Source organism: Stegastes partitus, unplaced genomic scaffold (genome assembly GCF_000690725.1).
Source record: "Stegastes partitus isolate 25-593 unplaced genomic scaffold, Stegastes_partitus-1.0.2 Scaffold689, whole genome shotgun sequence".
In the NCBI taxonomy this organism is placed as follows: domain Eukaryota; kingdom Metazoa; phylum Chordata; class Actinopteri; family Pomacentridae; genus Stegastes; species Stegastes partitus.
This window is the reverse complement of record NW_007578420.1, coordinates 308,024-323,875: the sequence shown is the minus strand read 5'-3', so window position 1 is coordinate 323,875 and position 15,852 is coordinate 308,024. Positions and strand designations below refer to the sequence as shown.

Below are 15,852 nucleotides of genomic sequence, written 5' to 3'. Positions count from 1 at the left end.
TTTAAGGGGATTTTTGTGGTGTCCACAAAGAGAGACAGAGTGAGACATCTTTGTTTTTCCTCCTCTCAGATTCCAACAAGTCAAAGTCATTCCCACAAGATAAACAAGTTTGTTACTGTTGAATTGCTTTTTATTTCAAAGAGCATTCACACAATACACTGTATTCTGGAGGCACATTCACATCAAGTGCTAAATAACTTCATGCATGGTCCAATGTAGGCTACAGCTTTGTTGAATTGAATGCAAATGCTGACTATAAATGAAAATATTGCTTCATCATTTGGCACAGTAGGAAATATTGTCTATTATATGTGTTATTTTTGGATTGATTTTCAAAGTGAGGTGAGAAATGCTGTAAGAATTTGACCAAAAATGTGCAGTAGGTTCTGCTGGAAAAAAAAAAAAAATCACAACAATGCAATGAGGTTGATTATGCTTTTAGAGTTAGCAGACATTTCACATGATAATTCACATTCAAAGGTTACAACAAAACAGCACTATTGCACAAGGTTGTAGAGAATATCCCAGACAGATAAAAAGTCACCTTGACATTCTGACCGTTACAAGACTCTTGTCACGTCCGTCTTTATTTTAACCAAAAACATTTCTAGCAGGATTATCATTCGAGATGAGAAGTTTGCAGGTAACTTTACAAAAAACACTAAAATGAGGGTGACAAGTAGCCCGGTGAACAACAACTACAGATTGATTCAGAATATCAAGGTGTTTCCTCTAACATAAACGAAACTGTAAACCCATTTAAAGGGGTTAGTACTTTACATCACAAGTTAAATTCCCAGAGGTGTTTAGATAATTATTATTTGATCAGCAATTATATTGGTGTTAAATATAGTGTTGTATGAATGGAGTTTGATGTTTATTAATGGTCATACTATGAAAAACAGGATTTGCACCTAGAATTTAGAGAAAACAAAATGCCAATGAGGAGAATGTTGAAGTACACTATTTACACTGAAATATGTGTATGCAACTAGTATTGCATTAATCATGGTGAAAATAGAACAATGTAACATTATGTTTATAGGATGATTACATCTGATTTTGCCACCCTGTAACAACTGCTACAAATTACAATTATTTCACCTGGATAAGAGTACCTGGATTTTTTTTTTCAAAAGCACAATAAATACTGAACATACCAAAACCTCTATTATTTATCAGTCTCACTGTTAACAAATTACACAAGCAAATCCAATAGAGCTCACTGAACTCAGCTCCGAAACCACTACGAAATCAATCAAGTAGGCGCAATCAATGACTGGTTTGAAAAGACAAATTAGTGTTTTCCTGAAAGAGAAGCGATTTCACCCCTCCATCCAGTCGATCATTCTCTAGACAGCTATAATAGGCTACAACCAGAGTAGGCACCATGCAGAGGGAGGGGTTGCGCCCGCCAAGGTCGGGCTCCTTTTCTTAGATAAAACTCACTTCGCAAGTCCAAACTGAAATAGTTGATGAGGACTTGTGAGAAGCGAAAAAACATCCACCAATTTACGTCTCCTTCACTGGAGCTGGAGCGTATATTCGGGTTTCAGACTGATTCTCTCTCCAGCCAAAGGAGCAGAGGGAGGATGAGCGATGTACAAGATTTGAAAAACTCCCCAGTGACTTTCGGTGAGTGATTTCAGACCCTGTTTAAATGCCACCCTCACTTATAACGTACCCAACCCAGGATGGAGCTGAACAATAAAGACAAGTGCATAACTGATTGACTCACTTCAGAGCCAAACACTGGCTTTTCAGATTCCTCCCTCCCCCATCTGAAGACGAGGAGTTACCTCCGATTCTGTGGGTCACGATGTAAACTCTATCCCACTGAAACACTAGAACACATCTGAGCATGGCACCAAACAAGACAAGAGTTCAAAGGAACACGTGAATGTTTTACTTGAAACAGAGATGTAGGTGTGCTGAGAGGACTAGATCCTGCGTAGAGGGTGCCACATGGACACAGGCTTCCTCAGGGTGGCCAGCATCTGGTTCCAGTGGGTGATGCCCATCCCGCTGGCCTCGGGGCCAATGATCACGTGGCCCAGGTTCTCTCCCCGGCCGTCGTCTGTGGCCTCGGCCACTGTCACCCTCAGGGAGAGCTCCTGCAAACAGCACAGCAGGGTTACACAACCTGCTATGTGAGCATGACTCAGCAGTTTTTTTTTTTTGCTTTTTTTTTTTTTAACAGCGTGGTTCCTGCGTATCCTGATAGTGTCAGTTAAATAAATGTGTGAACTTTTTTTTTTTACTCATCACCTTCCATTCACATTTAATTTTATCACTGGATTGTTTTGAGGCTTTAAAACTTTTACTGGGCACATTGTATTGCAGAAGGATTTTAATTACGCTGTCATAGTTGGGTTAAGTATTTTCATCCTTTCAGGAACATCAATCTGTCGAGCATTCCACCAATACTGTCAAGTGTTGTGCAATGTTTTTAATTATGACCAAAGAAAACACAATAAATTTCAAGCTGTGCAAAGATGGTAAACATGTTAGCATTATACCTGCTAAAGGTTAACATTGTCCTTGTGAGCACGTTGACGTAAACATTCAAACTCTGGCTGTTTATAAGTGCAGCCTCACTAATGTTGATGCCACTTCTCTATTAATTCTCATATTTGTTTTATGATATTGTTATGTTGTACAGTTTATTGAACCCTTGTTTAACCAAGAAACATCTTGAGATGTCGTATCTCTTTCATGAGAGGAGAGAGCAATAGAGACAGTAAACACACAATATAAATGTACAATGTTTAACTATAGCACAATAAAACAAGACCTGAGAGGTTGTTTGCCATCTCCATGGGAAAGAAGGTTGCATTGTTACTACTGATAGTGGTTTCTAGTTATACTTTTTCTTAATTTCCCTTATGGATTATTCAAGTCTCAACGTTTGGTGCGTCGTAGTCTAAAGCGTCACCTGCAGGACGATAGACGGCACAGAGAAGATCATGGCTTCATTAAAGATGGGGTTCGTGTCATCCCTTTTGGTGGAAGTCTTCTTCTTGCTGATCTTCCTGCCATCTTGCAGGAGATACACTTTGACAAACGGATCTGATGATGAGAAGGGGCGAACGAGATTACAACCTACACATATGCAAATGCACCCTCACATAGTTTGTAGAGCGGGCAGTAAGCTCTTCATTACAGAGTGATCAATTAGAAGCACCAGTCCTGTACACACAATTAGCTCCGTAGATGATAATAGCAGGTGACCTTTATCAGTCGAATGTTAGTCTGACAAGTCATTTAAGTCCCATCTGCCTTTCTGGATGAAGATTAATGTGTCTTCTGGGAGCTGACATTAAAAGCCTGTTATAACTGAATCAGGAAATGTGTTTCTCAGCAGCAAGATGTGAGTCATTCAGAAAACTTTACAGATTTAATGGTAGAGACAGACACATGCGTACATGAAGTGCACAGATCACACAACAGGAAACACGCACACACAGCGGTCAATCACTTTAATAGATAAACACACTACAGTAAACAAAGGACGGTCCCTGACCTGCGGTGTTCTTGCCGTTGGTCCAAACCAGGTTCTTGCATTTGGCCACAACCACAGTGAGGCGCTCTGCTGTCGGCAAATAGCTGAGAGACAACAAGATCTCCCCGACAGCATCGACGGCCTGTGGAGTCAAGCCAGAGCACGGCATGCATTACATATTACATTACATGTGTCAGTCTGGGTGATGTTTTTTCAGTGAGAACTTTTAATTATGTGTTGGCTGGAGTGTGGGCAATCATAGCTCCTGCTACTCTCCTGGATTTAATTTAATTTTTAAGCAGTGCACCGCTTGCAGATCATTAAATTAGAGAGGATTAAATTAAAGCAATCGCAAAATAGAAACAGTAAATGTTAAAAGAGGGAACAAATTATGAAATGGATTATTATAGGCAGACATGCTAGCAAATGTAATAACATAACAAAGCAAGTCGATTTGAAACTTGTTAACATTTTGTGATGCTGTTTTAATATTTAACTTCATTGTTAATTCATCATTTTAAGACAGAATAAGTACATATATATTGATTGTTTTTATTATGTTTGAGTTTCATTGCACATCGTTAACTGCAGATGTAGTTAACTTAATGATACGATATATTTTTTAAAGTACCAAATGCATAAATTGATCATAAATTAAATGGTTAATGGTTATGATTTTTCCAGTGACACGCTCCAGGCTCCACACACGTGGATGTTGTTGATCTGGTGTACAAAATGCGATTATTCTGTGATGTTCAACTCACTCAAAGTTATATACATTTCACTGATGAGGATGGAGTCTTGATGAGGATTTAAAATATGACCTCTGTCCTTCACTCCCTTGTAAATGTTCTTTTTACATTTTTATTATACATGGTTGACTGTTAACATAAACCTGTTGGATTTACGTCTCATCAGGAAAATGATACAGTATTTAAGTAACGATTAGGTGCCCAAATATATGAAAACAATGTTTAATTCGAGGACATTACATTGCAAGAGCACATTGCAGTGCACTGTTTCTCAGTGTTTTAAAATCATCTGTCATTTACGTTTTCTGGAGTCAGTAAGCTTATGATTATTGTAACCAGTGAGAGTTAACTGACATAAATCATTCAGTCCGATATACCTGCTCTCCTGAATTACAGCAGTTACTAAAGTGTACTGTAACGATATGCAACTTTTTTTTTTTACCTGTCAGACAACCTGAAACATATTTTCTGTGGAGGAGGAGACATTCTTATCTGTTATTATTATAATTAGTACATCACTGTTAACGTTATGTATCAGTTAATCCCATTTTCAACTGTGATTCTTGTTCATTGGATCAAACATGATATTTTGTTTCATGTCCAGAAGGGGGTCTCAGACACCACCGAGCTTTCTTACATATTTAAATCTAGACAGCATTTAGATGATTTAGCTTACAGCAGCAGGCTGTGCATTTTAGATTTGAATTGTGATTGAACTCCAAGACTGAAGATTCTTCTGCAGCATATTTGTGCGCTGTGTCTCTACTCTGTTAATCTGTTCCAGCGTACCTTATTGACATCTTGAAGGTAGAGCCAGGCGTTGAACGGTCTGATGGTCAGGTCCAGGTCTGACAGCTTGAGCTCTGCTACGCCTGCGCTGATGTTTCTTTCGTCGGTGTCGATGCCAAAAGCAGCAAAGCGAAGGCTGTACTCCTCCAGAGTGGACTGATCCATGGGGATGGAGAATCGCTCATCAAAGATCACGGTGAATGCATTCGTCTGGACCTGTAGGACGCAGAAGATGCGGCGCCGAATCGTTACATTGTATTGCATATTTCAGTTTGTGTGAACCAACAACTTCAGCATTTCTTAAAAGCAAAGTGGTACCAGCTCAAAAAGACAGCAGGAGCAACAACTAGTCAAACATGCAAAGATTCATCAGAGGAATGTCTAACAGCATGTTGGAGACACTGTAGAGAGGGAGAAACATTCTTGCTTTTTCACAGTTATCTGACAAACTGTGGCTGCCTGCAATGTGGAGAACATGAAGTACACAAAGAGTACAGGGTCAGAGCGGATACTTGTTCCCACGTAACATTTACACATCCATCGGAGCACATTCCTTTGCTCTGCTGTGACAAGATGCTTTTATATTATCCCGAAAAAACACGAGCAGCACAATCTGCAGGTCATGAAAATCTTTTTTTTTTTCTTTTCTGTTTAGCAACCACCAAATCCAATACATAAAATCTAGCTTTTACAGTGAGCAGAGCACACCATGCCTACTTAAGGCCACAGTGAGAGACACAGCTGCAACATCCACAGTTGCAATGTGAACTTCAAGTCATCACATCTTGATGCCAATGCGGTCAGAAGTTACCAAGCAACTGGTGTGAAAAGAGGAAAAAGATTCAAAAATATTTCATCATCTGTGTTTGTTCATGACATGTGAAAAACAATGAGGGACATTTCTGCTGAATATATCTGAAATAAACAGCTCCTTTGATGCAAACACACAGAATAAAATGATAAAAGCGCATGTGATGCAAGGTCACCAGGAGTCGCTATTGATTAACAGTGGCGGACTTACTGTACCGTAAAAGACTCGTGAATTCAGAGGTAAAAGGTCTACAAATCAGCATGTGAGTCTGACCTTGGACTGTGTAAATATCCACCAGCTGAATAGCATCATAATCATACGGCCCTCTGCTGCTGCTGTTGTGTAAAACTGTACATGAAAATATAAAGCATCCAGTAGCTCTCTGGCAGCCTCCCTCCATCCACAATATGAGACCGTCTGTCTGCATTGTTGGGCTTATCACTTGGGGATAACAGTGGTGATGTGTGTGGGAACAATGAGGCATGTGTGGATATGTATGTGTGAGCTACAGCAGACAGCAAGTGAGAACAAAGAGCGCCGTGCACATTATTGCAAGCAAAAAAAAAAAAGCAAGAAGCAGTGACAGCAAATAAATAAGCAGACAAAGAGATGAGGGAAAAATGAGCCAAAGAAAGGAGAGGTGATGGGGGGGGGGCAAAAACAAGAACAGTCATAGCAGAGGTGCTGGAGAAGAAAATGAGCGTGAAAAAGAAGAGAGTGAGAGAGAGGGAGACGCCTGCTTGACCATCAAGGCGAGTGGAGCTGATGTCAGCATTTCCTTTGGTCTTCCCTGACATTAAAGAGGGAGCGACTGAAGCTGCCGCATCAGTGGCTGCTTCCATTATTATTACACCCAGCCTGGATGCACTAATATGAGACAACAACAAGTACCAGAGGGGCCCCGACAAGTCCGTGTGTCGTCCCCTGTCGGCCTACGCAAACCATACAAAACCACATGACCGTGACTCACAGCCAGGCGGGATTCTGAGAATGTTTCTGGCAATGTCGAGCTGAGAGCAGAAGGCAAGTGGCAGGTGTAGCAGATGGAGGGATGTAGCTTCATTTTTTTTTGTTTTTTTTGTTTTTTTATGTCAGAACAGTTGCTTCCTAGATGAAAGCCTTTTTTTTTTTTGGCTGTAGAATGAATAACAGCAAAGAATCCACCAGGAAATGCTTCATAAAGGACACAGTGGAATAAAAACAACAAACGGTTGTAATTTTAAAATAGATGCAATCTAACAGGTGAATTTCAAAGAGCAAATACAGCAAAACAAAGTTAAAAATCTAAATACAGATGAAAAAGCAGTCGGTCAGTAACTAGTAATTAAAATAATAATAATAATTGAATCCTTTTTTTCCTTTGTGTTGTGAGGGCTGTGAAGTATTTGTAGTGTTTTATACGGTGTCTAAGATTTTGGACGTTAGACCTAAGGGCCGGGGTTTTCAATACCTGGTGGATTGGGAGGGTTACAGTCCGGAGGAGCGCTCTTGGATTTCTCGCCGCCTTATTTTGGATCCCTTGCTCCTACGGGATTTTTACCAAGAGCATCCTCACAGACCTGGTCGGACGTCAGGAGACGTCCGTTGGGGGGGGAACAAAAAAATATTAACAACAAATAACCCTTCAAGCATCAAGCCCTCCTTGTATCTCGACCTCCATCTTGACAATCCAACAGCCTTGCTATCCGACATAAAAGAAGGTTTTACATTTAGTGTCGGATTATCGAGTCACGACTGTATATGCTAATTTTAGATTGTGATGTTAAACATGATTTAGTCTGTCTTCAGGCATTCACTGGAAAAACAGTTTAAAGCCCTCCGCTGATAAAAATCTATTTTTCTTTTACTGTGTTAACCTGTCCACATGGTGCTTTTGCTGGAGAACAAATTATGAGCGAAATAGCCATCAAAGCCATAGCTGAGCATATCAAAATGTAACATACCAACGAGCAAATACACAGATTTGGTCAGGGTTTCATACGCAATAAACCAAAGAAATCAATCTCCAACTTGCAGAGTGGGACTTTTCTGTATCATTCAATATTACAGCTTTCCATTATGCATTGTAAAGTAGTTTTCACAGTCTTTGAGCAGAGTTGTAGGAGAGTTGGTGTGCTTGAGCTCGAGGAAAGGCATGTGGATGTTGACTTCATAGATAGGCACAAGCTAAAGGAGGCACAGAATGAAGTTTTATTGGAGCAACTTTAAGCCAAGAAGAGATGTTGTTTATGGAAAATCTTTGAAATATGTAACTTATATTCACAGAGATAAGTGTTTAGGGGTTTAATCAATAATGGGATAGGGACTTAAAGGAAAAAATGACTGGAAGATACAGACAGGTGATAAATGAAAGGAAACAGGAGGGGATGAATGCAGTTTCAGAGACTTAGAGAATTAGTATCAAGGTGCAATGAAGTGGCGGCATGACACCTACAAAGACAGTTTATGTTGACTTTTCTTCTAGTTTGTCACTGATCTGATCAGAAAAATTGCTGAACAATCAAGATCCTTCATCTCATCATCTAGCTAACTGTCCTATCAGACACAGAGATATCACCAGGATTATAGGACAAATTAGTTTATACATATTACAGTATTTATTGTAATGTCCTATCACCCAACCCAATAATCTGATCTAAACTCACTTTGTTATATTGTAGAACGTGACCACATCTCATCATTAGGATTGTTCAGACAGTCCATGCGAATAATACCACAAATCTTCATCATTACAGCTCCAGGTGCAGCTAAACACAGGTCGCAGGTTACAGGCTGAGTGAACTGATCATCTGTTCCTAGTGACAATGAAGGATGTGAAATCAACCTTCCCGACTGCAGCTCCCGGGAGACTGGCCACTCAAGCAAATGAAATGGGCCCTTCCGTTGGACAAGAAAGGACTGGCTTGTCAGGCTTCAGGATTGAGCTTCTCACCCCATGGGACATATCACTGTCTCTGTCGAAAACTCAGCCAGGACTGAAATCTTAAACACATTTCAAGCGAGACAAAACTGCCCCCTGAGCGAGAAAGCTTCAGACGCTGCAACGTTATTCCTCTTCCACCGTGTGAGGAGCCACTTTTATCTTTCCTTCGTTGCCCACGTTTAGTCGCCATGGCATAACCGCTAATTACCCATCTGAGTGGCTATCCTTTTATTTTTTTCTCCTCCATCCTGAATCTCTGCTACGTTAGCCGTTGACAAGCAGTTACACAATATCACCAGCTAGCGAAGAAATCTTTCACCGTAAATGCTTGAAACATCATCAAAACGATGGATTTCAGTAATCGATTAAATTGGTGCACATCTAAAAGTTTTGGGCGGTTGGTGTAACAAAACCAGCAATCAAAAAACATCACACACAGACCAGATAAACTAGTGAAGACCATTTCGAGCCACAGGAGGGTGTGCTTCAGGGGACAACCTTATCACTGCTTTGATCCAGACTGAAATACCTCAAAAACTTGTCACAGCTTTTGCTTTTGTGGCCAGTTCAGATGAGTCACTCTCATCTGCACTGCCTCCTGCATTACCTGACACCCCCCCCCCACCCCACTCGTTTAAACAGCTTCATGCCCTTACTTTCTACTGTTATCTTTGCCTTTTTTGTATTCTGGTTGATTTTTGACCTTACCTAAAACCCTAGACTCTGTCTCTGCCTGCTCCATCTGCTCTGTTTGCCAGCCTGATTCCCTGCTACCTTGAAAGAAAATTGTTCTTGAGCATAATAGACTTGTTTCTGGTCTTACGTGCTGGTTTCTGCATCATGCTTTTAGCTCATTTAACCTGAGTCGTGACACAACTATTTGATGTTTTGCCGTGAAATGAGCTTTTGACATTCACGTCCCTCTCAGAATGAACTGCAATAACTTTTCATCTCGTCCTATCATGAGGTTAAAAAAAAAAGCATTTTTGTCCTAATACCTGCAAAACTAATGAAATTCCCATCTGTCTTAGCTCTACTTGTACTAATTAGCCAGTGAAACACATTGAACATGATAATCATCAGTGTTTGACTAACGGGGGAACCCTGCAAGAGACCCAAGCTCTCTCAGAAATAACCAAAGTTTGAGGTTTTGAAAATCTAATGAAAAACAATCAGCATCTAATGCGGCAATAAGAAAAGCATAAACTCTAATTAAAATCTGAAGTCCTGCCATAAGTCATTTAAAATGTGTCTGCACAGCTCAGCTTCTTCTGCACGGCTCGAGTGATTCTCATCATTTGATCCATGCAGTGATAGCTGAAAACCCGTCAAAAGCCAAACTGTAATTTTATTACTGGTGAACATTTCACACTCTTAGCTCCGTTTAATATTATTTGACATTTTATAGACAAAATGAAAATCATCAGATTAGGCTACAATGAAAATAAGTGTAAGCTGCAGCGCTATCAGGCAAACCACCCATAAATACTTATTAAACATACACAAAACTGTATTACTCCAACTACGAAGGGTCTTCCAGGTACATTACAAACCGTGTCTACATTCAGTGTACCTCACTACAATACACAAAGGTCTGTTTATTTGCTTCCTCAAAAAGCATTCTCAAAGACAATCAATTACTTAAAAAGCTGGAAACCTATTACAGCAATGACAATTTGCTTGCACTTCTTTAATCCTCTTCTGCATTTTGTTACCGCAAAGCTGTGTTTCTTGGTACATTTTCTCCACCTGTAGATGAGCGTAATAGTGTGAAACCACTGACAGGTGTACAGCATGTATCGCCTGCATGCAAGTATATCTGCATGAGTCATAGCCCACTAATGGGAACACAGCTCCATAGCACCACTAGGGGACAAAACTCCACTGAGTACTTTTGAGTCAACCATTCTCTCTGCATAACTAACACCAACCTGTCCTTGCCATCAATCTGATACCACCACGTTTCCACAGTTGCTGCATTAACCTATACCTGCAGATCTTTGACAGGACAGCTGTAGAATAACAGCAGCCTTCACATGTATTTGTCCTGGTACAAAATCCGAAGCTAGTTTATCCAAATTAATCATCTGAAGGAGAAACAACATCTTTGAGATTCACATGCAGTAAATGCTTGTGTCAACTTTTTCACCTGACTTGAAAGTCTTAAAAAAAAAAAGGGCTGAGGGGGACCACATTCTTCTTTCTATCACAGAACATAATACAAGGGCACAGTCAAACACCACAACCCAACACGCAATAAGTGGTAGATAATGGATGAATGGAATTCCTTACCCTTGTGACTCCCACATTAAGCTCCTCTGACCCCAGCGAGACTCTGATGAAGCAGCCGGGGAAGTCCCCTTCCTCCCTCTCCAGCAGGTCTTTGCCCTGGTGCAGGGTGATGTGGAGCATTCCCGTCCCGTGGACCGGGTGCCTGGACGGCTCAAACTCCAGGGTCACTTCCAGCTGGCCAACTGTGAAGTCATGGCCGAAGTTGTTGGCGATGGAGGAGATGGAGCTAAGCGAGTCTGTAGAGATGGATCGGTTGAGCTGAGCCATGCCGGTCGGGTCCAGCTCCCTGCTCATTAGCTCCAGGTGGCCCAGGTCTCTGAAGCCATCTGGAGTGTCACCGAGGGCCAGGCTGGGCTTCCGGCTGGAGGTGGTGGAAGTCCGCCGGTGGTTGTTGGCTGCCACTCTCTTCAGGGAAAGGATAAAACAAAAAATGTTTTAATGTTTAAAACCACATATTTCAAAGTGAAGCATTTTAGAGTAAGATTGTCTAGACTGCAGCTTAACCAAAAAGATTAGTTTCACATTGACAGTCTCATGAAGCATTTTTTCCTTTTTGACATAAGGAGCATTTAATGAAAAAACTATCAAATGCATTAAAGTGACTTTTTTGGATATTAGTACTAACCACACCTCCAAAGACAATTTTTTTCTCAAAAGGAAGGAAATATGGCATGCATTTCAATAGCTGTAATTTTTATAACCAAATTAACTTTATTCATCCCCGAAAGCATTTAGAACAACTTCTGTCTCTAGTCCTGAATTTTATTCATCACATCATTTCAGTAGAATGCTGTATTGAATACTGTATTGTCTTCTGCACTGTTAGCGCATCAACATTAAACATGCAGTAACATTTTTTTTTGCCAAATAGGGGCAGTGAAAATAACTTATACACAGAGCCCTGACATCAACATATAAGTTGAGATGGTAAACTTGTTAACACAAGGTTACAGTTAGAGGACAACATTGTTATTCATTTAAGTCCAATATACTCACCCTCTTTTAGTCTTTTCGCTCTGTTTTTGGTCTCCACCAACTCCTGAGGTAAACGTCTGGCTCAGCTACTGAATGCTCCACTATGTTTAACTGACAGTCACTAACTGTGGTCATAACTTCAAAAGTTACACCCACATTATAAATAAATTAGCCCTTAAGGTAGAAATAGTCAGTTATGTCCCATCAACGACCAAGACTCCACAGAGTTAAACTAAAAGCTGACATGAACCAAAGAATCCTTCAGCCACAGAAAGCTTCGCTGAAACCAGCTGCTACAGGCACAGAAGCTGCTTGATTTTCATACTAACACCAACTCCAATAACTGATATCTTACATTTCGCAGACTGTGAATGTACCTTTTGTCTGACTTCTGAGAAGGAGGTTCCATACTTTTCTTGCAGATACCGATAGTCAAAGTTGGGGAAGGGGGACGGCGTGGGGAACGTTCCAGATTTCCACAACTTCCAAATGTTGAACCCAGCCATGCCCAGCAGCACGAAGAAGCCCACCAGGTAGATCCCCACCTCCCAGCCCGGCGGGTTACGCACCACTGAAACAGACACGCAAAACAACAAGTGCTTGAAGTAGGCCTTACACACTTCCATTTAATCTGTGGAAACATCAAGTTTGGCCTCATAACTGTCTGTATTTTATATTTGATGGAGGGCAGTTTGATCGCTGGAAGAAGTGCACAAACTGGAAGTCTGGAGTCTTTTTTTTATTTTAAGACCAGTGGGAGTCTTAACAAGCTCACAATCACTGAGCGCAGTCAGCCACTGATTCAGGACTTGTCATTTAACAGTGAGTGGTGACTTTGGGAGACAGTCAGGACTCATAAAATTTTATGTAAATCAGATAGTTGGGTACAAAACCTGACAAAATGTGACAGACAAATTGAAATGCCACTCTGAATTAAATTCCAGAGCATCTCATGCACTGAATTTTAAGAGAGGGATTAGGAGCCTGCACCGAAACTGGATTTCTCAGATTGAATTGCATCTGTGGAAGGACTTAATACTTTTTAAAACACAAACAGTGGCCAGTTACAGAGCAAGTATAAATGTTTTGTAACATCAGCAACCTTTGGTCAGACATAAGGCTAGAGCTGAGACAACTGCTATCAGACAAACATGCACAGAACAGAAGGAAAAGTCACAAACAGTCTTGTCTCTCAAATTGAAACACATTTACAACAGTGGGGTTAAAAGCACAGCTGTCGGGCATTCATCCACACAAAGGTATTCATGCAGAAATAAGTAAGCACAGAAATATGTTGGAGAAATACTCTGTCATCCAGCTACTCACCGCTCAGATGGTAGCCTGATATATCCTCACTCTGAGGCGAGGACATGGTGCTGCAGGCAGCCTGCAAAACACACACCCAACAATAATCTGTTTGAGTGGCTTTTTACTTCATCAGAGCGTAACATCATTTTGCAAAGTAAAAATTTGACCTTCTCATAGTGCCAGCGATGACATGTCATTTTGAAAACATGAAAAGCTTAGTCGCCCATTACAACTTCTCACTCTCAGTATTTTCCCTTCAGTATGAATCAGAGGTAATGTAGCTGCACTAACCTGCTTTGGCCTGCAGGATAAAATGTACCACGGGTCCCTAATAACTCCTGACATCCACTGCTGCTTCACATAAACAGTAGAGGCGCACGCTCAGAATCCACATGCAAAGCTACAGACAGTGTATTGTAACATCTCTGCACAGTCTGCAGTGTTGTATACCAACCAACAACCAAGACTACACCCACGACTTCAGGTGGAGGCGACAAACTCATCAGTAGAGGTGATCAGCTTGAATAAAAACTTGCAGACTTATGGTTCAACAGGAAAACTCCACCTCAGAGCCCTGATTTCAGACTCCACACACAGACTTTGAGGTGCGTTCCTGCCAAGTATGTGAAGGTCCAGAGTTGTTCCACTGTCAAATCATCAAATGTATGAGGGCTCTGAGGCAGAGTTACATATGAATGTGGCTGACTTGCCCCCTCCACAAAACACAACCAAGCCTGGATGGTGAAGGGAAGAAATCTACTAGGACGTCTGTCTGTAAGTGGCAGCATCTGGCTGCTGGCTGGTTCATTTACTACATGTTTGCAGAACTCACACACTCAAGCCCTGCAGTGAGGACATGCACTAAGTCTTTGAAGGTTTAGTGCTCAAGTCTTTGGGTGGAGATTGGGACTGAATCAGAGTTGGACATCAACAGTCCTTCACATAATTACCCAGATTAAGTGTTTCCTCATCAGCAGGACAACATTGCTTTTGCAGTGTCTTCCAAAACAGACCCAACTGCCATGACAATTCATGTGATCATTTTCTGGTCTAAAAAAATTATAGCACCTTGGTTAAATTAGGGTTGCAAGGTGGCTCAGTGGTTGGCACCATCGCCTCACAGCTCGAAGATCCCTGGTCCATGTCCCAGTTAGGACACCCGGGATTTTTCTGCGTGGAGTGAGGATTAAGCGGTGTGTAGATAATGGATGGATGGATGGTTAAATTAAAGGGGAGATTAAACTGTTAGCTGTTGTTTAAACGAATATTCACAGATCTAGACTTGCACTCCTACAACTTTGTTGGCCTCATGGTGGACAGATTAGAAAAAGAAGAATCAAATCAATGCAGCAGAAGCAGACTTTTTTTTTTTTTTTTGACACATTTCTCTATCAAAGTCTACGAAACCCATGATGCCTCTTGACCACCGTCAGTTGGGTCAGAGATTTGGATGTGATATGCAAGTTGTAGCTTTTGTAGCCTCAAGCAGAGATGAGCAGTGGGTAACGGAGGTCTGGTAGCCTGACTCCACACCTCCAGATTATATTTTTCATTTTTAAACTTGTAGTCAAGTTTGAAGCACCCTGAACAGTAACCCCTAAGTGCAGAAAATTTAAAGAGTAAATATCTGACTGTGGACTTCCTTATTAGATAGCATATACTGTATTGTGAAAGAGAACTTTGCCTTGGGCAAGAGTGCAGGTTTTTACAGCTCTGTACATCTACAGAATGCACGATAACAAAATGATAACAAAATAAAGTATATAACAAGGCACAGCATAAGCCATATGTAAACTGTGTGGAATCATTTAAACATACACATTCATTTACATACTCGCAAACACGTGCATATTGCACTATAGCATCATTTTGCACTTTGTGTAAAACAGATACTTAAAGAAAAATAGAGAGAGAGATTGACCTTGTAGAGTCATACAAGTTCATACTGAGTTGTTGTTTGTTGAGCAGTCTGGTAAAAGTGGGACTAAAGGACACTTTAAAACAGTTGCTCTTGTATTTTTAAGGTCAACCTCAGGATAGTAGTTTCTATTTTTTAAAAAAAAGGGATCTTCTGGTTGACAACAGATTTTTCATAGATTGAGTTGAGCGATGGATGTTCTTTCGTTACTGAATTCAACAAGTTATTTATTTATTTATTTTTGCATTTGACCGGACTGTGAGGGCACTGAATGGCACAGATCCCATGCACTGTACATGACAAAAGGCATCCCATTTACCACTGTAATACCACTGATCATACTGCTGAAACATGCAGTAATCCTGCTTACAGTGCAAGGCTTCTAGATGAGCTCACTCCCTGTACATTCACTCTATGTGTGCACGCAGCCATTAGGTTCGCTTAATTCACTGTAAGAAATCAATTCAATTGTCATGGTCTTTTCTTACAAAACAGCAGCAGGGACTGGTATTCAGAAGAAAAACAATGATGTTTTCAGGCACCACAAAAAATTTTAAAAAGTGAAAAAAACAACAACAACAA

At 40.7% G+C, this 15,852-nt stretch overlaps 1 protein-coding gene across 1 annotated transcript in view; it reads right to left on the bottom strand.

Moving 5' to 3' along the window:
- Window positions 1–112: 112 nt before the first annotated feature.
- syt12 (synaptotagmin XII) overlaps window positions 113–15,852 on the bottom strand; it is a 27,453-nt gene continuing 11,713 nt past the window's right edge. Inside the window, exons 2-8 of the mRNA XM_008290651.1 lie at window positions 13,371–13,431; window positions 12,422–12,615; window positions 11,070–11,474; window positions 5,044–5,259; window positions 3,524–3,644; window positions 2,936–3,069; window positions 113–2,114 (exon numbers count right to left, since the gene is read on the bottom strand). Of these exons, the coding sequence (XP_008288873.1) occupies window positions 1,941–2,114; window positions 2,936–3,069; window positions 3,524–3,644; window positions 5,044–5,259; window positions 11,070–11,474; window positions 12,422–12,615; window positions 13,371–13,416 (1,290 nt within the window). The 5' untranslated portion in view covers window positions 13,417–13,431 and the 3' untranslated portion in view covers window positions 113–1,940. The remainder of the gene's footprint in view (window positions 2,115–2,935; window positions 3,070–3,523; window positions 3,645–5,043; window positions 5,260–11,069; window positions 11,475–12,421; window positions 12,616–13,370; window positions 13,432–15,852) is intronic.